General features: G+C 36.3%; 2 protein-coding genes across 2 annotated transcripts in view; both read left to right on the forward strand.

Moving 5' to 3' along the window:
- Window positions 1-272: 272 nt before the first annotated feature.
- On the forward strand, window positions 273-14,705 carry LOC121410389 (cholinesterase 1-like). Its single transcript, XM_041602438.1, has 10 exons — window positions 273-584; window positions 856-1,032; window positions 1,457-1,616; window positions 4,712-4,789; window positions 5,274-5,392; window positions 6,023-6,190; window positions 6,486-6,907; window positions 10,534-10,722; window positions 11,511-11,692; window positions 13,581-14,705. The coding sequence occupies exons 1-10, from the start codon at window positions 414-416 to the stop codon at window positions 13,730-13,732; spliced, it is 1,818 nt and encodes a 605-aa protein (XP_041458372.1). The 5' UTR covers window positions 273-413; the 3' UTR covers window positions 13,733-14,705.
- A 4,196-nt stretch (window positions 14,706-18,901) lies between these two features.
- The window catches only part of LOC121410390 (GA-binding protein subunit beta-1-like), a 40,976-nt gene continuing 37,511 nt past the window's right edge, over window positions 18,902-22,366 (forward strand). Inside the window, exons 1-2 of the mRNA XM_041602439.1 lie at window positions 18,902-19,057; window positions 20,766-20,941. Coding sequence (XP_041458373.1) covers window positions 20,834-20,941 — 108 coding nt within the window. The 5' untranslated portion in view covers window positions 18,902-19,057; window positions 20,766-20,833. The remainder of the gene's footprint in view (window positions 19,058-20,765; window positions 20,942-22,366) is intronic.

Below are 22,366 nucleotides of genomic sequence, written 5' to 3' on the forward strand. Positions count from 1 at the left end.
TAACTTTCATATTTTACATCCAATTTGAAAGAAATTCTCAGCGTTATAATGATTGTTTGATTTCTATCTTTTTGTTCGAGTCAACTCTTTGTGCTGTGTGGACTTCCCTATAATATGTAAGTAACCATTTGTCGAACGGATATTGTTTCGGATAAAAGATGGACCTCACCTAAAAGCTGGTTTATTTATCATGATTACAATTGTGTCAAAAGGAAGGAAGTTCTAAATCCCAGGGTACGACCTATAAGTTCAGGGCTTCTGACAAATAGTACAAGCAAATGGGCGTGTACACCCCAATCATTGGTTTCACAAGAGGAAATTAGCCACCATACATATCGTCATCATATTTATAGTGTGCTCGAGCTTTCTAACCATCATTTTCACTCCAGTCACCGGCGACATCAAGGAAGACAATGGAGCCTCTCATCTTTTGTCTCTGTGCCATCCTGGCTTCACAAGCTAGGAGCGAGCCAGTGCCAACTGGGCCAATGGTCAATGTCAACGAGGGTACCCTACAAGGATTTACAGCTCGTTATCAAGAAGACACCCAGCTTCAAGTTGACAAGCAAGTTGATGTATTTTTGGTAGGAAATTAGTTTGCATGCAATCATATGTACTTTGAGGTACACTGCATAAATTATATCTGTTTTGAATAGACTACGAAGACAAACTTAACTCCAAACCATGTAGGCCTAAACTGTAAACCCTCTACATTTTAGAGATGAAAGAAATTTGCAATAGTTTTATGTCTCTTTAATAAAACTCGGTAGATCTCTTAATTTGTAAAGTCTCACATACTACAGAATACAGCAAAAGAAATTTATGAGCTATCAATGTTGATGTTTCTTTTACAAGGGGGTGCCATTCGCTGATCCTCCTGTAAGATTTGCGGCTCCAGAACCCAAAACACCATGGACCGGGGTGTATGACGCCACTGCATTCAAACCAGCCTGTCAACAAGCACCATCACCGATCTACCCTGATCAAAGTGAAGACTGTCTCTACCTAAATGTATATGCACCAAGTCCTAAGGTAATGGCAAGTTTCATAGCTTTGTATTATAACACAAAATCAAAGGCCTATATAAATAGGTCTACATGTATTTTTTCCAGACGTAATTTAATTGGGATCGTGTTTCCCGTGACTAGAAAAATGGAAGAAGAGTGAGTTCTTCCTTGATGGCTCCGATCTCTGGAAGGGAGGGGAGGGGATGCCGGGGATGTCGTTCTAAGCATCTGTTGCATTTTGTATCGTATTGGAGAAAGCCGACACGTTTCCCTGTTATGAGAAAGAGTATCCACATGCTGACTTAAGTTTTGGCTGAGTCCTGCACACAGGATGCGTATAAAGATCGATCTTGATCTTTTCAGTTTGGTATCTTTGGCCATAATCTTTGTTTGATATAATAAAAATCATATATTATCATCCATGTTAAATGAAAGCATATTATTTTTAGCCGTCTAAAGCTGCTGTAATGGTATGGATCCATGGAGGTGGTTTTTCGGAAGGATCTATCATGTCAGTCGGCTTCTCAGGAGGACCTATTGTGAGCGTTGGAGATGTCATCCTCGTTACCATCAGTTATCGGCTTTCTATATTTGCAACCTTCACAACCAGTACGTATAGTATTAATAAAAAAAACATGCATGTAGATAAATGAGTGCAGGGACCAAACCGAACGTGTTTACAATAATACAACATAATCGTGTATGAATTGAACATAACCGAATTAACATTGAAAATACATAAATGACCACATATCAAACAAGACCACTATAATCATCGAATACCAGAATATAATCTACATATTGAATGTTGGTCCTCACAGTTATATCAGGGAAGTGTTATATACTCCATTTTCACTTCCAGAAGGAGGCGTAATGTACTACTACTAATACGACTACTACTACTACTACTACTACTACTACTACTACTACTACTACTACTACTACTACTACTACTACTACTACTATACTATACTACTACTACTACTACTACTACTACTACTACTACTACTACTACTACTACTACTACTACTACTACTACTACTACTACTACTACTACTACTACTACTACTATTAGTAGTAGGAGTAGTAGAAGTAGTAGTAGTCGCTCGACTTAATAACTCTTTGAATCGATTTATACTTCTCTGCATGATTATATGAAAGTCGATGGAATGAGTCTCAGTTGCGCATAAATCTCCGTACGTCTCAGATTATTTCGCCTGCTAAAGCAAGCTCGGCAATCCGCAAATCATCATTTAAAATGTTTCAAATGGATGATGTGACAATGCATGAATTGTTCGCGGTACTGCTTGAAAATGTTGTGCCTATTCGCCAGCATGTCGTAAATATGACATCAAATAGTTGGAAACATTGCACTGACGAACCATTGACAGGCACTTCGTCGAATTGTCCCAAACTGGCACAATCGAATCTTGCCCAACGATCCACGGATCACTATCCCTATAGACTATAGTTATGAACCTAATTCGCTTATCTTTTTTTTTCTTAATTGAAATTGAGACGTGACTTCATGCAAGCCAAAGATTTATAGCCTGGTTTAAAATATTCAAAATATATAGATTTCCTGCCTCGCTCGTTTACTTACGCGCCCTGGAGCATGATGAGTAGTCTTTCAGATATTTTGCAGTTGATTGAAAAAACTTTGTTTAAAAAAAGTTTGATGATGAGAGAACCTTATTGTCTATTGTGAAAACCAGTGGCGTACGGTGGGTCACGGCATGGGGGGGGGCACCAGCAAAATTTTTGAGTCACTAAGTGAGCGCGCTCAGTTGCTAAGTATAAAGACAGTGCCATTAAATGGATATGAATGTCACTGATCAAATAATGCGAGCGCGAGCTTAAAATTTTTTATATTCAGACCTAAAAAGGGACATTATAAGCAAATTGTTCTACACATGATAAGTAACTGTCTCGCTAAACAAACAATGCGAGGGCGAAGCGCGAGCTGAAATTTTTGTATATATTAACCCCAAAGAGGGACATTTAAAGGACTATATTTTAGGATTCTATTAAAGGACAAGTCCACCCCAACAAAAACTTGATTTGAATAAAAAGAGAAAAATTCAACAAGCATAACACTGAAAATTTCATCAAAATCGGATTTAAAATAAGAAAGTTATGACATTTCAAAATTTCTCTTCATTTCACAAAAATAGTTATATGAACGAGCCAGCTACATCCAAATGAGAGAGTCGATGATGTCATTCACTCACTATTTCTTTTGTTTTTTATTGTTTGAAATATGAAATATTTTGATTTTCTCGTCATTGGCATGTGAAATGAAGTTTCATTCCTCCCTGAACACGTGGAATTCCATTATTTTAACATTTTGTGCTTCAGGCAAGAAGGTCCTAATCGTCAAATTCGTAAAAATTGAAATATTGTATAATTCAAACAATAAAAAACAAAAGAAATAGTGAGTGAGTGACATCATCAACTCTCTCATTTGGATGTAACTGGCTCGTTCATATAACTATTTTGTGAAAAATAAGCGAAACTTTGAAATGTCATAACTTTCTTATTTTACATCCGATTTTGATGAAGTCTTCAGCATTGTGCTTGTCTGATTTTTCTCTTTTGATTAGAAATCAACATTTTTCTAAGGTGGACTTGACCTTTAAGAGCATACATATCTCACCAAGGTCATCCAATGCGAGTGCCAACTGCTTGCTGATTTTATTATTATTACATCTAAACACATGAAACACTTGCAGTAATAGTAATCATGATTAACATACGCATCTCACTAATCAAATATTGCGAGCGCGAAGCGCGAGCTGAAAATTTAGGAAATTCAGATCTGAAGAGGGGCATTCTAAGGCTTGTTTGTAGGAATTCACTAAGACCATACGTATTTCACTAACCGAATGATGAAAATTTTTGACATTCAGATTAGAAAAAGGGACATTTTAAGGACTGATTTTAGGAATTTATGAAGAACGGACGTATATCACCAATCCACTAATGCGAACGTAAGCACGGACAGGAAATGTTTTATATTAAGACCTTAAATTTGGGCAATCACTTTAAGTAGTCATGAAAAAGAATCATAATTATGTCACTACATAAAACAATAATAACTCGAAGTGCGAGGAAATGTATTTGGTGTATATTGACTTTAGAACCGGTGGTTTTAGTACAACCGGATTATATATCTCGTTAAACAGACACTGCGAGTCCCAGGAACAATGAAGACATAGGCCCTGAGCAAATTATGTTTCACAAAGTTATGAAAAAAAGTTTCTTGTGTAACTGAATAACATAACATAATTATAATTAATACTATAATGAACAATAATTTCTTCTTTCCCACTACCTTCCTCCCTCTTTTTTTTTCTCCTTTTCCCCGTTTTTTTTTTGGGGGGGGCCAGCCGATGGGGGGGGGTAGTTACGCCACTGGTGAAAACCCCTGATATTGTCATTAGTTCAAATTCAAATTCAAATTAGTTTGGTTTGGTTTTAGCCACCGTATACAAATTTCAACATGAAATACATTGTACAAAATTTCAAGAATGAAATATAAACACTTAAAAGAAACGGATGGATCACTCTTTTCAGAGCCGGTCATTAATACAATGGCTCTGTTCTTCCTAGAGTATTGCAGAGAGCTTCAGTATAACTGAGATGATGCCTTATATATATATTTTTTATATTAAAATCGAGTTATTTCTTGACTTTCACTTCAGAGGATGAGGCTGCCCCTGGAAACTTTGGTATGCTCGATCAAGTTGCTGCACTCAAATGGGTGTACGAGAATATCGAAGGTAATATTTACAAGGGCGTAGGCCTGGGTGAGCGGACAGAAAAGGGAGGAATCGAAGTTTTCTTATAACGGAATGGAGATATTTGAAGTACCATGATAATTCGTTGTTGCAAACATAATTATAGTCTGATATACCAAAATGCACACATTAATTATTAGAATTGTGCCCCAATTACAGCACATAATGATTATTGATCGGAATTTTTTTAGATGTAAACGGCTGTAGGCCTATATTATTGTAGTTTATAGTTTAGACTTCTAAAAGACGCTTGCATGAATGTGTTTTCACGTCAAGACATGTCACGATAAATACGTCTACAGACAAAATTGTATTTCATGATGAATTAATCCGTGGTTTGATTTTATAAAATTCCTTTATTTCCATTTTGAGCATGATGAACACAAGCTTAAGTGGTTGGATGTTCCATCAGTATAATTAGGTGAATATTAGTAATTATTTTTGGTATGTGCATGATATTAAACAGCATTTGGTGGTGATAAGAAGAGGATAACCTTGGTCGGAGAGAGTGCCGGAGCCGCCAGTGTGAGCTTCCATTTACTCTCCCAGCTGAGCAGGGACTATTTCACCCAGGCTATAATGCAAGTAAATACCATAGAACTCTTATTTTATTTTCTTGTATAGCATCTTTTCAATAATAATTTCAAGTTCTTTTCATGCATGGGTGTCAACCAGTCTTGGATGGTACTATACGAAGACTTTCTTTGACAGGAGAGAAAGAAATGAAACGCACTTAGGGGTATACTTGCAAGAAAATACTTGCAATCAATTGCAAATATTCTGTTGCAATTCCAATTGATAGATCAATTTTGACTGTGGCCCATGGGATTATACTCCCTGTTTCAAGAAGCAGATTCGCAATCGGCCGCAAATTTGCAATTTATTGTAAGAAATATGATTGATTTAGGGACCAAAAAGAGAGTTGCAATTTATCGCAAGTTTCTTGCAACACCCCATTATAGATGTAGTTTGCGAACAGAACTGTAGGAAAGAACGCAGTTGGAACGAGACATCTTTGAAGTTCACATGCCACTAAATCATTTTTTTATCGGGAAAGATAGTATAAAAACATTTAATGTTAGTACAGCTCAATGCCTTATTTTCAAGAAATAACCACCTTCACAATCTTGCTTTCAAGGCATTTTTCCGAGCTGCTGACTCTATTAAGTTGGAATTAAAATCTGAATCAAAACCAATCTTCCATTTTTTTTTCAGAGTGGATCCTCTCTTGCATATTGGGCTTACAGAGACGATGATGAATCTGAAATGGCGAAGGTGGAGAGCCTTGCATCAGCAATGAACTGTGAGGCGAAGAACTCTACAGCTTTGGTTGAGTGTCTAAGGTCTAAAGATGCAGAAGAATTAAGATTAGCATCAAGCACGGTAACCTCCATTTCTTGCTTTCACAATTTTATTGGAAATATATATGTTTTTGAGAGCAGTTATATCTTACCAGGTTCACGTCTATATAGTTTTAATACCAACACGACAAAAGAACTTATTCAAATTGGCGAATATACAATATCCTTTGTTTCTCTTTAGTCTCTCTCTGTCTCTCCCGTCCCTTCTTTGTTTTTTTTTTCATTTGGATAATCAATTCAAAATAAAGATAAATACCATTTTATACTGACCACAAGCCTTTATACATCACTAACTCAAATTATGTTTCTGGTTATAGGTTTACACTGAACATTACGTAGTCGTCGATGGTAACTTTTTAGAAGCCAGTCCCCCCGAGCTCTACAAAAGGGATGATTTTAAGAAAATTCCGATGATGTCAGGCTTCACAAAAGACGAAGCATCTTTCTATGCCCTTTTTGATTTCATTCCTGAACCCCCTATCTCTGGGAAAGTCTTTACGGAGCTGATAGCTGGCACCCTCCAAGAATTTGGTATTGACGGAGAAGACGTCGTGGGTGTGGTTTTGCAAGAATACGTTGATTGGACTATTGCCGATGATCCAGAAGCAGACTACTTCCAAGCCATCGTCGACTTCTTTACTGATACACATTACGCCTGCCCAGCGGATGAGGAGCTCAGGTTTCATGCTGGTGAGGGTAGTCCTCTGTTCGAGTACTACTTCACTCATGTTCCTAGTCAGTAAGTATTGAATAAAATTGAATTCAATTGCATTTATTACCAAATCTCATTGTCAAGTACATGTACGTGAACAGCCACTTTTCTTCGTCTTCTTGTTTAATTAAGAAGAAGATGAAGAAGAAAGCATGCCTATTTAAAGCCCTAATAGTAGGTAAACCCTTCGATTCCTAAGTTTCGGAAATGTAATGATATTGGATATCAGCTCTTTTGTAAAGAGATCATTACACGAGTCTAATATTTAAGTAGCAACAAGTCACAATTACCCAAATACTTTAAAATGCCATATTTGGCAGACATGGAGTGCTGTTATATAGCGAGTTATTAGTTTACTACGATGTCGGGAGAAAACAAAAACTATAACAAGGAGCTTTGTCATGTGGTGCAGGCACAAACTAGTTCAGTTCATGCGTCACCAACCTTTTTTATGCTTTATTTTTTCTTTAATTTTACCATATTTGACCTATGTCATCTTTGTTTGGGATGATTCCCACACTACAGAGGCGTAAAAGGCGAGGACAGTCTGCTTCCCCCCCCCCCCTGCAGATTTCGTCGGGAAAATAAAAAAAACACGGGAAAATGGAAAAGGGGAAAAAAGGAAGAAAACGAGTGAAGATGAAAAAGAAAAATGGAAAAGAAAGGAAAAGAAAGAACATACACTGCAAAAACGCCGGTGTTGATTTACTACCAGCCCGGAATCTATAATGTCCACCGTGACTAGAGAAGTTTTAAACAACACTAGTTTGAATTTTGTCTGACACCAGATAGGTGTTTATACAACACCAATAAGTATTAAAAAAAATCATCGGTTTGATTCCAAACTGGTGTTGTTTCAATACTTCTCTGGTGTGGACATACATACCGGGCTGCACCATTGTTGTTGCAGTGTAAAGAGAAGAAAGTCAAACCGGAAAGAAAGAGGGAAATGAAGGGAATAACATGTGAGAAAGAAAAAAATATCATCCCAAAATACTAACAAATGAGTGGAAGGGGAAAATAAATCAAGAGATGCATGGCAAATGGAAAAGTGATTTATGGCGGGAAATGGAAAGAAAAGACGCAAAATGAAACGGAAAGTGAAGGTAGAATGGAATGAGCTGAAATGCTAGCGGAAAAGGAAAGTTGAACAATGAAGAAAGGGGAAAAAATAGAAGAATTTTATAGGATTAGAAATAATGAACGGGGAGAAATAATAGTTTGGCGTATATGAAGTCGAGAAAGGCTTACTAAATGTCATTCAATACAGTCGCAAATTGCACCAAAAAATACTGAACTTCCTCCCGGAGTTACCGCACGAGCATCGACTTACATTTTTGACCAAGGGCTATAATAACACATGCCCCTTTATTTATATCATTATAATTTCATTTTGAAAAGGCCAAAAAAAATTTCTAGCTCCCTTTGCTCGCTCGCGATGTTTTAGAAATTTTCCCACATTTGCCATGTTGTACCCCCTCAAAATGTTTGGTTTATTACGCCACTGCGTTGAGGTAATGTTTTGTTCATGAAATACCGGTGATTTGATAAAAAAATAGCGGTAATCTTTAAGGTCTAAAATGGCTGAATCTCGAGAGGTTCCGGGGCTCCGCCCCCGTACCCCAACCACATAGTACTGGTGTACAATTGGAAGGGTTTGTGGGCATGGCCCCCAAATTTCTAAGATCAAGAATAAAAAAAAGGAGAAAAAAAATTAAGGAAAGAAAAAGTGTAAGATATAAATGTTATTTTTATGAATATCATGTCAAAATTAGTGGTGTGCAGATAGGGGACGGGAGGGGCTTAGGGGCGCCTGGTCCCCCCAAAAAATTCACGTCCTAAAAACAGAGAAAACGAAAGAAAATATAAAAGACAGGTGAATATTATATCATTTTTTTATATATTATGTCAAAATCTATCACAAAATTGGATTTTGTATTTGAAATTGTTTGAATTTTTTGCTTGCTCACTTCGCTCGTTCGCAACTTTTTAGAAATTTCGCCTGATATGCAATATTAAGCCCTCTCAAAATTTTTGGCTTATTTCGCCACAGGCCAAAATATATCACTAAGTAAGATTCAATGAAAATATTAAAAAAATCTCCATTGTTTCGCTCTCTCGGGACTTTCGCCATTCGCACCATGCGTGCTTCTTCATCACGCTACTCCTGCATTGAGTTTCGCATTATAAACGCTTGTAAACGCACAATCATTAAAAAAAATCCTGTATCATACTATATTATATGACCGGGATTTTTTGGCTCTTGCGCCCCCCCCCCCTCCGGCATGGTCACCGACCCCTGTTACGCCCCTGACCAAATAAACTTTTATTTTTCAAAAGAAGCGTCTCTCCGTATTAAATCATTCTTAATTTTCACAGACCCATTATTTGCTGATAGCATGCTGTTAAAGCGATCTATATTTTTTGGTTATATGACAATTTATGTATAAATACAATAACAACATCAGTAGTCAAAAGTAGATAAAAACCGCTGGGTTTCATTTACCGCTCTTCAGAAAATTATTAGATTGCCCGATATAATCCATTCCTTAGTTTGTTTATTTGTTTTGTTTTTGGCGGGAGGGGGGGGGTACAATTCATTTTCTTCAAAGCACATATACGTCATCATCTCATCAAATTGAATACCGATATCGGTCCTTGTTAAACTTAACGTATGTTCAATTCACTTCATGTAAACATTTATTTTCTTCCATTTTACAAATTTCTACTTTTTTCGTAAACATAAATTCATACAAGAATGAGTTTGTCATGAAAAATATAAATCATACATGTTAGGTTTATAAAAGAACTAAGAAGGTCTCAAAGCAAAGGCTTGTGGCGGGATACGCCTATAAAGACATTATATCTGCCTACTTACTTTCTTTTCAGCTTTGATGGTCTGCTCTTATTTTTCTTTCACTGTCTTTCTCTTTAATTTTGTTTTTATTTCCTTGTCGAATCGTGTTTGCTCGCTTTCCTATTCTTTCTGGGGGTTTTTACATTCATTTTCTTCGTAGGCATATAGTGCAACAATTATTTTGATTGGTCCACCAACTACAAGCAATTGCTTTCTACACTGTTAAAAACCGTGATTTTACAGAAAATAAACAGAAGATTTTGGAGAAAGCGATAACAGAATCATTCTGTAAATTCAGAAAACAGGAATTTTTCTGCAATTTAACAGAAAGGGTAAAAGGGTGTTTTATTCAAGGAAATTTGTAAGATTCCATACACCAAATACCAATTTCCTGTAAGATTACGCAATTCGGTAAGATTACAGGTGTTCTCGAGACTCTGCTGCAGGAACTTCTTTTATTTTAAGGATAAATTTTGTAAATAAATTTTCGTAAATAAAGAGTGAAGTAGATCCCACCATTTCCACAGATATTGATCAAAACTGAATGATGCGTTATTTTGCTATTATATATTTTGTCAAGCTCACTCATGATTTCGATTTAACATGTTTTTGTATTACGATGTACTACGCGTATATATCATTGTATAGGCATAATACTTCATTTTTTCTGTTTAAAATTGAATAAACGAATTTAAATTGAAAATATGAAATTCAGCCAACGTCTAATGAATTTATTCTAACAATTAAACCCGTATGTGTGTGTAACGATATGGTCATTGATATTTTTGATCGACAGGAGTATTTTCACTATCGGACAGGAAGCCGTACCTTGGCTTGGAGCTGGTCATGCAGAGGATATTCCGCTTGTCTTTGGTTGGCCATTTATAGAAGAAATGGTAACCTATGTTGGGTTTAACCTCACAGCCGAAGAAAAGGAACTTTCTCATAAAATCATACAGTTCTGGACCAACTTTGCGAAATCTGGGTAAATTCCGATTCTAGAAATTATCACACTTTCAAAGTACTCGAGAGAAGAAATTGATAGAAAGTACTGATAGATCAGCAACTTAAGCGGTAAAGCAAGTGAAATGGATTGAATGATTTTAAAGAATAAGCCAGTTCGTAGTTCCTTCCTGCGCATGATCAAAAGATTCTACGCATGATCAGAGGAAGGTCATTTGTACTAAAGTGACATGGTGGTTTAAAATCTAATGAGATAAGCACCAACTCTGATATCTTGATTATTCGTATATTCTTTTGAATTGTGGTTTTCATTTACATCCACAAAAAAACAACAATGCGTACACGAACGACTGGTATTTCACAGTTTGCCAAGTACATTGTGCAAAATGCTATGATATGCATTCAGAGTAGGAATGCAACAAATACCTTCATAAAGTGTTCATTGGTGTGCTATTCTAGTCACCTGGTCTTTTCAATTTCTTTATCCTGCTATGTAAGGCAAGCTTACGTAATATCTTGCTTTGAAATCTGTCTATCATAATGAAATAAATGAAAGGTCATTTGACCAAAATTGTCCATGAAGTAACTAAGAACTGATCTATTAAGAAATGATTAATTGCAATTTTAATGAAGATAACTGTAGTAATAACAATGTCTATCAATAATAATATTAACGATATGTAACCAGTAATAACCAACACATTCGATAATATTTTATTCGGTCCAGTTAGTCTGTATATTACGAGCTGGCGGATAATCATATTCTAATTTATAACAACTTCCACGATTCTTATTTTTCTAAATATGCAGTGACCCAAGCAAAGCTTCCGAAAATGCTGCCCCTGGTGAAAATGAATACAGTTGGCCGGCCTTTGAAGTTCCTGGTCTCCGTTATAAGGAATTATCAACAGAGCTTGGAGAAGGCAGAGCCATAAAGGCCAGGAAATGTGCTTTTTGGAGAGAATACTTCCCTGAGGTCTTGAGTACTTTAGGTGAGCCCCCCCCCAAAAAAAAAAAGAGCATATCACATCGATATATCAGGGACGTGAGACGGGGAGATCTTGTTGATTGCGTTAGTTTGGGGTTTCTTTCCCAATTATTGATATGCGAGTAGAACAGAAGGAAGGAAACAAGAGGACAATATACTATGAAACTTTCCCAGTGATCTTCTAACAGCCTAAGGATAGTGAGTAAAATACGTTTAAACTTTGTGCACCAACTTGACTTCGAATCCATGAAGGTCAATAGGTTGACATATACTGCTTTTCTAACTTCACCTGGCCGGCTTCATAGAATTTTCAAAGTGATGATCCCCACCCCCTTCCTGGAGAGATGGGGTTGGGATTTAGATTAAACAAATAAACAATAACATCTGATAAATGATATATTACAGCTATCACATTGCTCACATAATTTAATCATCTGCATTTTTAGAGGTCGCTTGGACAATCAAATTAAAATTAAAGTGTTCGATTAGATTTGATTTGATTTATTTTATTTAAACACGGTAAAAAGCCCTCGATCCGCCAGTATAGCTGGTTCTCAGAGAGGCCGTGCAATATACAAACAATACCAAGAATAACAAATCATAACAAAGTAAAATAAGTAAAACAAAAACCTATATACAAAACCAAAGAGGAGGATGAAACAAAACAGAAACAAAATCAAAACAGATAAACAAAATCACAATTGTAACAAAATAAAAGAGTTTGGTAATAAAAAAAAGGATAATCAAGATTTCAGGACTTTTTAAATTTCAGATTCAAATAAATTTAGATTTGGTAAAGTGCGAATACGTTCTGCCGAAGAATTAAAATCAAGAATGGCAAGATATAGGCTGCTATTTCTTGCAAAATCTGTTTTGGGTGTTTTTAAGTTTATTATATTGTTTGAGTTACGGAGTGTGTTGGTAGAAAAATGCGGTAAAAGCTTATAGAGTATCATAAATATTGATACAATGCTTGTTTTTTTTTTCAACTAAGAACGATTGGTTCAGCATTCAATTTGATGTATAATGCTGATGTGCTGAACAAGGAATCAACTTTAAGCACAATTCGTAGGGCCCATATTCTGAATTACAATGAGGCGATTAATTTGGGTTTTCCCTGCATTTCTCCGAATATATGAACAATAATCATGATAATCAAAGTGGGGTAGAATAAGACATTTATACAATGACATAGCAGTATCTTGAGATATATGGTCTCACGCGTTTTAATCAGTATAGACTTGAGGGAATTTTGCTTTTCATCTTATCAATTTGGTCATTCCACGTCATATATTAATTCAGTACCACATCGATATATTCACATTTGTGCATACGATTTATAGGAAAATTATTTATCTTGATCTGAACATTGGCAAACTGACGTTGCTTGCGTTTCGACGAACTGATCATATATTCACACTTGCTTGTATTCAATAATAACTCATTGCAACGGAGCCAATTGGCAAGACTACTAAAATCTTCATTGATTTTACGTTCAAGTTCAACTGGGTCATTGCAAGCAAAATAAAGGCACGTATCATCGGCACAGTGAAAATGTACTGTGCCGACCAACTTTGGTTATATGATTCAAATACAAAAAAAAAAACATCGGACCGAGGATACTTCCTTTCGATCTTTATATAGCCTAACTATATTTATTATAAATATAGGCACACAAATTTATATTGGCCTACGACTGGTTCTGTCATTGAAGGAGAAGAGGATGATGTGACATCACAGCTCTTGTCAGCCTTTTAGGTGCCATAGTCAGAGGGCGGAGGTTGTAATAGAATATAGGATATTGGTGGTAGATTAATGGAGATTGTGCTACAGGAAATTGAAAGAAATTTTTATGTTACCTTCAATGTTTTCTGATTTCTTCCATATTCTAGGGGCGCTAGACGCTGAAGATGATGACGAAGAGAATTTGGATGAGCCAGGATCACATGAAGTATTGGCAGAGTATCGAGAACTCTTAGGGGAATGGCGACGAGAGTTTCAAGCATATATGGAACACAGGGGCAACCGATGTCCTGCAGAATAACAAGGCTTTTTAATATCTTTTAAGCCCGTTGATTGATTTGATATATATTTTGCAATAGAAAATTAGAGGATAGGTTATATGGTTATATCAAAAAGCTCTTGATAAATTATCTACAAAAAATGCAGTATCGTGGATAATTTCTGTTTGGTGCAAACAGTTTTGTAGTCTTAATGAAACAACTTAGTTTTGCGTAATTGTGACAAGCCATATTTTACAGGCCTCTTTTCAGTTTAAGATATTTGAAACATGAATAGGCATACATTGTTCATTATCATCTATTTAATGATAACTAACATCCGATAAATGGAATTTGAATACAGCTCGATATTTTGAAGGTCTGTAGTCTGAAATTTCATTAATCCAATGAAGGTTATTATATTCCGATGGTTTGTTATTCTGAACTTAGAAATAAGGTTCGCTAACAATAATATAGGGCCTAACCACAAAACGGAATTAGCTTCGCAATGATTGGAACTTGACGTACCTTATTTTATTTTAGGTCTATCAAACATCGCAAAAATTAAACCATATTTCATTTCCGGATTAACGATTCTTTCTGCATAACAAATCTCTTTTGAATCAATCATGTCTATCATTGTGTTTCATTGTAACTGATATTGGAAATGCATATCCATCATAGTAAATTGCATTATAATACAACTACGTTGCACTTTATAATCATTTTGTGTTCTTAGATAAACTTGGTAAGGAAATTGTATTTCGAAAATCATGATTAAAAGGTTAATCCTTAATTGATGAATCAATTACTAGGAATATAAAAGTATTATACCTATAGGAAGCAAAAATCAAAATTAACTTATATAATGCAATCATGTCAGTAACTTATTGCCATCCCGGCTTAACAGTTTCAGGTTGGTTTCGTTTTGAATGATTATTCTGATTATTCAGTGAATATTTGGTATATTCTCTAGTTGCCACTGATGCAAAATCTAGTAGACACTCAATCTGAATTCGAAAAATTGTTTTTGCTATTGTTTAATTCCACACTAATATTTTTGGTTCATAACGATAATAATGACTGTCCTTTTTTGTTCGCTTTACAACGCGTAATATGCGCTTTGAAGCAGTAAAAAAGATGTTTGGTTCAATTTAAATTGACATCTATTTTCTTCCATTTCACAAATTTCTACTTTTCTTCAACATAAATTCATACAAAACTCAGTTATGTCATGGAGAATATATATATTTACATGCTAGATTTATAGAAGAAGGCGTAACATCTTGCCGGCCCCTTGTGGCGGGATACGCCTATATCTTGCCGGCTCCTTGTGGCGGGATATAAACCCCTCAAAAAAGTTTTGCAACTCAGTTTTTGGGGATGATATCTTTTTTGGTTAATGAAGTATACAAAATAAAACTGGTATCATTGGAAAGCTGAATTATTCTTCTTTACAATGACATGCCATTTGCAGTGATTATGTAATCATGGAATATGCAGTCTCCCTGAACATTGAGAAAAGTCAGAAGTGAAATGTTGCAAAATGCATTGATTTCTAACAAGAGTTTCCATTTCTATAGAATTTCCACCATGCAGGTGACAGTGAATGCACTCGGTCCATCCTCGAAACAATTGGAAATTCCCTATTGGAAACGACGCATTTTGCAACATTTCATTTCTAACATTGCTGCGTATTATCATGTCTGTGAATTTCATGATTACACTAGCATTACAAAATGACACATGATTGTAAAGAAGAATAATCATGCTTTCTAAAGATATCACTTTTACACATGATGATGGCACATTAAGAAATTTATTAGCACTCAAACTTGCAGTTTGATTTGCAGAACTCAAACATGACATGGCAACGAATTTTGCAACATTTCATTTTTTACATTGCTGCATATTTATCATGTCTGTGTATTTCATGATAACAATAGCATTATAAATGACACATGATCGTAAAGAGGAATAATCATAATTTCCAATGATACCACTTTTACATGATGATGGCACACTTAAAAACTTATTAGCCCTCAAACTTGAGTTGCAGAACTTTTTTTGAGGGGTTTATTATAACATATTGCCGGCTCCCTTGCTAATTAAGGGTCTGTTACTTATACCTTGGTCACATTTGCTCTACGGCGGCCGTACGGAGAGTCGAAAACAGCCGTTTTATTCATTTTGATTCAAACCAAATGTAGTTGGACAAAAAAAGTTAAAACGGCTGTTTTCGACTCGCCGTACGGCCGCCGTAGAACAAATGTGACCATGGTATTAATGATGCACTTGTTTATTGTTTTCGTTTCTCATTATGGGTTTCGGTGAGTAACGCTAGAAAAGAAACCCTGTCACAATGGTGCACAGGGTGTGGGCTGATCGGGGATCTGCCCGGCCCCTCAGATCCCTGCACAGAGGGGAGGAGACCTTTCAAAGAAAAAAAAATTGGCAAGGTCTTACGGGCGGCGGAGGAGAGGATTATCTTTTGTATTTGGGGGACGCAACAATAGATATCTATTGTTGCGTCCCCCCCCCCAAAAAAAAAAAACACAAAAGATAATCCTCTGCTCCGCCGCCAATGCTTACAGCAGTCTCCAAGATCACTGAAATTTGTTATCTCTGTCGAATTGCTCAGAAAGACCCCTCAAAGAACTCTGAAAGACTGATGGATATTTCTTGTCTTACTGGTCTTAGACTAGTCCAATAATAAGTATAGAGATGGTCTTTCAGAGATCTTTTATGCAAGTGATCTTTCAGAATTCTTTCCATGGGGTTTGCCTGGTCTTTCAATGATCTTTCGATGATCTTTCAATGATCTCTCAATCTCCGCAATCTTGAGAGACTGCTGAAAGATGATGGAAAGACTAATAAGAACTTTGAAAGTTCATTGAAAGACTGCTGAAAGACCATCAAAAGACAAGTTTTATGTAACACCGCTGAAAGACTGTTTTGATCCGTTTCAAAAAGTTTTGGAACTCACGCGGACCACGAAGACAATTGAAAGATCAATCAAGAATCGTGAAAGACCTTGGAGATCTTTGAAAGTTCATTGAAAGACCCTTAAAAGATCAAGCAAATTTCATGGTCTACAACAGTCTTTCAGAGGTCTTGCTCTCAGTGGAATGAGGGTTTAAAATATTTTTGAAAAGAGGAAGGGGAGTGAGAGGTGGAAGAAGAGAAAGAAATAGAAGGAGAAATGGACAGAGAAAGAGAGGGAGGAAAGGGGTAGAGAGAGGAAGGAGAGGAGGGGAAAATGATTGAGAGGAAAGGGAAAGGGGGAGAAGCAAGGAGGAGGGGCAGAGAAATTCCAAGAGAGGAGAGAGAAAGAAAGAATAACAGAAGACTGAAGGAAAAATAAGAAAGAAAAATAGAAAAAAGACAGAAATGAGGAAAGAGAAAATGGAAAAGTACTGTTCATCAAAAAAAAAGATAAGTCAGAAATGAAATTAAACAAGTTTCAGATCATTAGTTATCTTCACTGCTTGAGGTAGGAATGAATTTTGGTACCTTGAAGTACGGCAAGGTATATGCGGCAAAGAGGGTCAGAATTCCTAAACTGACGGAAATTTGGCAAGGCATCTCTTCGTTGTGGAAGCATGCATGCATGCCTTGATTGTACAAAAGATCTGACAAACATTGTAAGCAATAATATTGTAAGCGTCTATCAGCAAGGGCTGGGATGTCCAAACACTCAAGGGCATGAAGATAATCAATATAGTTACCATAACCTGATATTCAACAGGCCCTCCTTAATTTGTACACGTTCGGTCTTATCTGATTGCTGATGGGCAGTTATGGAGAATGAATAAACTGGTGAGGCATATTCGACCAGTGGCCTAATATAAATTTTATAAATAGCAAACAAATCATCCATTGGGGCACTGTATCTCTTAAGTATCGTTTTGATGCTTGTTTGATGACATAATCTTCATGAATATTCCATTTTATCTCTGGTTTAGGGGTCATTTGTATATTTGGATATTTGTTCCTCTAATGTAGAGGGTTGTGATCTGATTTCAGAAACACTCAAATCATCCATATATTTCCATCTTAGGGGAGTAGACGTAGTAGACATAATTGATCATGACCAAAAAAAGAATGGGTCTGAGCTTTGTCCCTTGAGGGACGCCACTTGCTAAATTACTAGACCCAACCCGAACACTTTGAGATCTATTTAGATAGCTACATGATAATACAATGTTTAGATTAATGCAATTAAAAGGTCATTCAAAATAGCGCGAAATACAAACATGCACAAAATGATCATCATCATCGTCGTTTTACGGAAGAAGTAGGTGTTCATGTATAGTGTTTCCGATCATTCCTTCGAGATTACTTAACTGGTCTTTAAAACTAAACGTGTGTGGAGGGCGGACGTTTATGGAGGAATTTGGTGCATGGAGGACCAGTGTTTGTCCAGTCTAGTTTTTAAAATGTTTAAAGTGGATGCCGAGATTACAGAATTAGGAAGACTGTTCCATGAGTCAATCACTCTCTGACTAAACTTCCCTATTTTTCCTGAGCGATGCGTTGCTTATATCTGTACAGCTTCATGTGACCTCGAGTGCTACCATGGCTACTTTGGACTCGTGTAAAGAAGAGATCTGGATCAAAGTCTACTAGACCATTCATAATTCTATAAACTTCAATCATATCACCTCTATTCTTCTGTATAATGCAGAGAGAACATGTTGAATGTTGATTCTTCTGTAATGTAGAGAGAACATGATGGTCACCGGTTAAAATAGATCATGAAATGACAAGGATGCGGCTGGTAGTCTACAATCAGCTAAAATATCAGATTGCTATAGCTGCTCGTCTTCCATAAAACATTCATATTTCGAAGAGGATAATGAACAGTGTTTTACGAAGTTCATTTTACATTATGATTAAAAATCTTATACCTACTATTAAAGTGTTTACATTCAGGCAAGCTGTAACCCTCTTTTTTTTTTGGGGGGGGTGGGTATCTTGGGGTTAATGGGGTATAATTTTGTGACAATGTGAGATCATCAAAATCTACGGCGAAGCAATTAATAGTGTGATGAGCCAAAATTTGAGGGGGTCATGCAGAAATGGCCGGTATATAGGCCTATTGGCCAAAATTTTTACCTATGATAAAAACCACTAAAAAAAGAAAATGATTTAGTATCATACTTTCATAGAGATATATACTTAATATACATCTCTATGTTTAGTATGTTGTTTGGTTCGGTCGCCGCGCGTACCGGAAACACAAAGGATAGCTTCCGTCGGGTCGGCTTCGAGTTAAGTTTTCTTCTTCAAATTGTAAATATAAAATTCTTAAACGTCTGAAATTATATTGATCTGGATATCAAGACAGCGGGGAAAACAAAATCGAGGTAAAAAGCGTAGTATCACCTGATCATTCATGCGAAATAAAGTTGACGGCGCACTGATTCTTCACTGAACTGAATTAAAGACTTGTCCCACATGTGCTTATCTGTGTTAGTGATTTTCAGTGTGTTCATTTTGCTAGAGGAGGAGCTGGCAACCGTCTGCTTCGAGGAGTTTTTAACATTTTAAAAACATTTCTCCTCGTACACAGATGGCTTGTGATCGTGCAGCCACCATTAGGGGGTTAAAAATCCCAAATCCCCCCAACGGGGCTCATCGATTTTTGTCTTTAAAGACTTTATCTCATCCAGGGGCCTGGCTTGGGGGGTCGGGTGTCTGGACACTTTATCTTTTTGAAGCCTTCTTTTTTGTCTGTGGATTACACTAAAAATATGAATTCATTACTTGTAATCATTTTCTATTTTGTTCTTTTTAATATTTCCTAACATTTTGTACTAAAAATTGATGAAACTTCGCTTGTAAATTTTTCCAAATGACATTCTAAAATTGATCGTCTGGACACACAACCCGTCCAGATACACAACAAGTTGAACAACTGGGTATACATGACCACTCACAGGAATGACTTGCAAGAAAAAGACTTGCCCAAGGGTTAATTAAATGCCGCTGCACACAGAAAAATCAAGCCATAGAAGTCTTGTGTTGACACCAGGCAGAAGTGGGATCGCAGCACACGCGACCCACTGGTTAGAATGGCACTGCTAAACGCAGTAGCCTAGAGGAATCAGTGATCATATTTTTTATGATTTTGATATTGTCATGTGATCACTGAGCCTAGACAAGGCAGGCTATGCCAGTGTGGAGAAGATCGTAGTCCAGAAGGGAATTCCTTTCATATTTAACATTAGAACCAGTGGTCCATACACCTAATGCATATAAAGGTATGATAGTTTCCCCCCAAAATAAGAAAAATTAGAGATAATACCAGACCGATGTCATGTATCCATATTGTAAACACTGCGAGTCAATAGGCTTAATAGGCTTGACCCTAAAACCCACTCTGAAATTATGTACACGTACGTAGCTTTGATGAGCTGTATTACCAAGTGCCGTTTTGAAGAAAAATTCTTAGATTAAATTTTTTGTTTAAATAATAAAATATATATATTGATTGTAAATATTTATTATTACAATAATAAGTAAGGGACCATCTTCAACTCATTTGTTAGGGACAATGATTTGATTAGAATTTGGGTGCCACAGAAGTCATACATTGAAATATATAGCTCTCTTGATCAGAGGTAATTAAACAAAAAATTAGAAGTAAGGTGTACATATTTATAATCTGAAAATGGCAGGAGGCAAAAGCTTAACTCCATGCTATTGAGAATCCATCCAGTTACTTCCTTAGTTCTTTGTACAATAGTCGGCCAAATCGTGGTTTTGGGAACCACTCGTAGATTTGTGTACGCGCACTTGTGTACAAAGTGAATGAAGGTGGAAATAGGGAACCGTGCGTGTGACTGAATAAAGCACTGCTGTATGAAGTGAACGGTGGTTCCCAATATCACGATAATGCCCTATAGTCAATCTATCCTTTTCAATGATAACGAAAATGCTTGTTATTTGGTTTGTATTATGCATGAAAAAAACATTCATTAAAATTGTTTTGAGCTACATGTGAGATCTTGTAGTAAAATTCATGACATTAAAGATTCATTTTTCTATCTTTTCCAATTTTTTATCTTCAAGATTTTTCACATTTTCAACTGACTCGAAAAACATTAAACAGTTTGTGAGGTGTTCCTTTACATTGGAAAATGTCTCTTGTGGATTTGGGGAAAAAGTTGCTGGAAGCAGCAAAAGGAGGTCGAGATGATGAAGTCCGCATCTTAATGACCAATGGTGCACCGTTTACCACAGACTGGGTAAGTATTTAAATGCTGTAAATTCAGATTCATAGTTCTTTGTAGATTTTCAGTTTTGTGCTGTTATGTGCAAGCTAATTAAATTTTGGAAAAATATGCTTTTATATTCCTGTTTTTAATTCATCTCATTCTAGCCAGAGTGACCCAATCGCAAACTTGCAACCCATCACAGTTGTCTCAAATGGTCATACAGCTGCAGGTTGGCCTGCAGTCTGCAAAATTTTATCAAAGACCCTCTGATTTTCTGATAAGATTTAATTGTTTTATTCAGGGATGCCACTTTTCCGATTCTAGGTAGATTAATGATAATAAGAATAATAATATTTGTGATTTGTAATGCGCCAAATCCACTCGGCAGAGTGCCCAAGGTGCAGTGTAAGAAGAAAGAAAAAATGAAAGAGAAAGTACAAATATAATAGTAATAGATTCAGGAACAATCTGAGAAAAAAATTCAGAAAGGGCTCTGCACTCTTCAACTCTCAAAAAGGTGCTGCCCCCAAGCATTGTCGCACTCTTTTTTTTTTTTAAAGAGACCCAGTGTCTTTCCTGTCTATTGATGCAAACTAGATCAATAATCACAGCTATAATGGCAAAAATTACAGATGTAATTGTTGAAATTATATTTTTCAGCAGTGATGGACATGTATGTGTTTTGATCAGGGCGTGCACATCATATCAAACTGGTTATTTCTATCTAAAATAATGCTCTATACTTTTTAACATGACAAAGCCCACAATCTTTTATCTAGTCTTGACCCTTTGGACAAGGTCCTGTGATTTATAGGAGAACAATAGATTTGGATCAAGTTAGCTTGTATGAAAACAGAAAAAAAAGATAATAATATCAATGAAAGTTTGAGAACAATTGGACAAACTGTTATGAAATTTGAATGCCTCATAAAAGTGAAGTTGGTTTGTAGGTAAAATGTCTGTCGAACCAAAGGTCATGGGTTGAGTCCACCCCAGGTGGATGACTGAATCCTATGTTGTGTGTAAAACATCTCTTGTTCCATAGATGCAAGCTATATTACAGTCGAAAACACTCAATTCCTTGGATTGGACATTAAATGGAGACCCCATGTAAAGAGAGTCACCATCTTTTCATGCTAAGAACCCACTGCACTATTCGTACAAGAGTAGGGGGAAACCCTGGTGTAGTGGTCCACCTGTACTTCCCCAATCAGTATCAGGAGAGACCTGCGTGTTGTGAATCAGTTTGCTTTTCGTCTCCTAAGCATTTGTGATGCCAAACAAATAATAATGTTAAATCACTTATACACATCCTCCCATTGGCAATTTGACCAAGATTTGTGCAAATCTCTCCTTTGTAATATACCCCAAAACATCTGTTTTCCTACTTATGATAGTACAAACTCTTTGTCCATGATATATTTTATGGAAACCCTATATTATGCCCTCCCATGA

This window comes from Lytechinus variegatus, chromosome 3 (assembly GCF_018143015.1).
Source record: "Lytechinus variegatus isolate NC3 chromosome 3, Lvar_3.0, whole genome shotgun sequence".
Classification (NCBI taxonomy): Eukaryota; Metazoa; Echinodermata; class Echinoidea; order Temnopleuroida; family Toxopneustidae; genus Lytechinus; species Lytechinus variegatus.

Bases quoted from the DNA above. Each gene is read 5' to 3' on its own strand.
- LOC121410389 (XM_041602438.1), top strand. From the start codon at position 414: ATGGAGCCTCTCATCTTTTGTCTCTGTGCCATCCTGGCTTCACAAGCT. The intron at 1,617-4,711 runs GTACGTATAGTA...CTTTCACTTCAG, and splicing joins ATTTGCAACCTTCACAACCA to AGGATGAGGCTGCCCCTGGA. The intron at 6,908-10,533 runs GTAAGTATTGAA...TTTGATCGACAG, and splicing joins TTCACTCATGTTCCTAGTCA to GAGTATTTTCACTATCGGAC.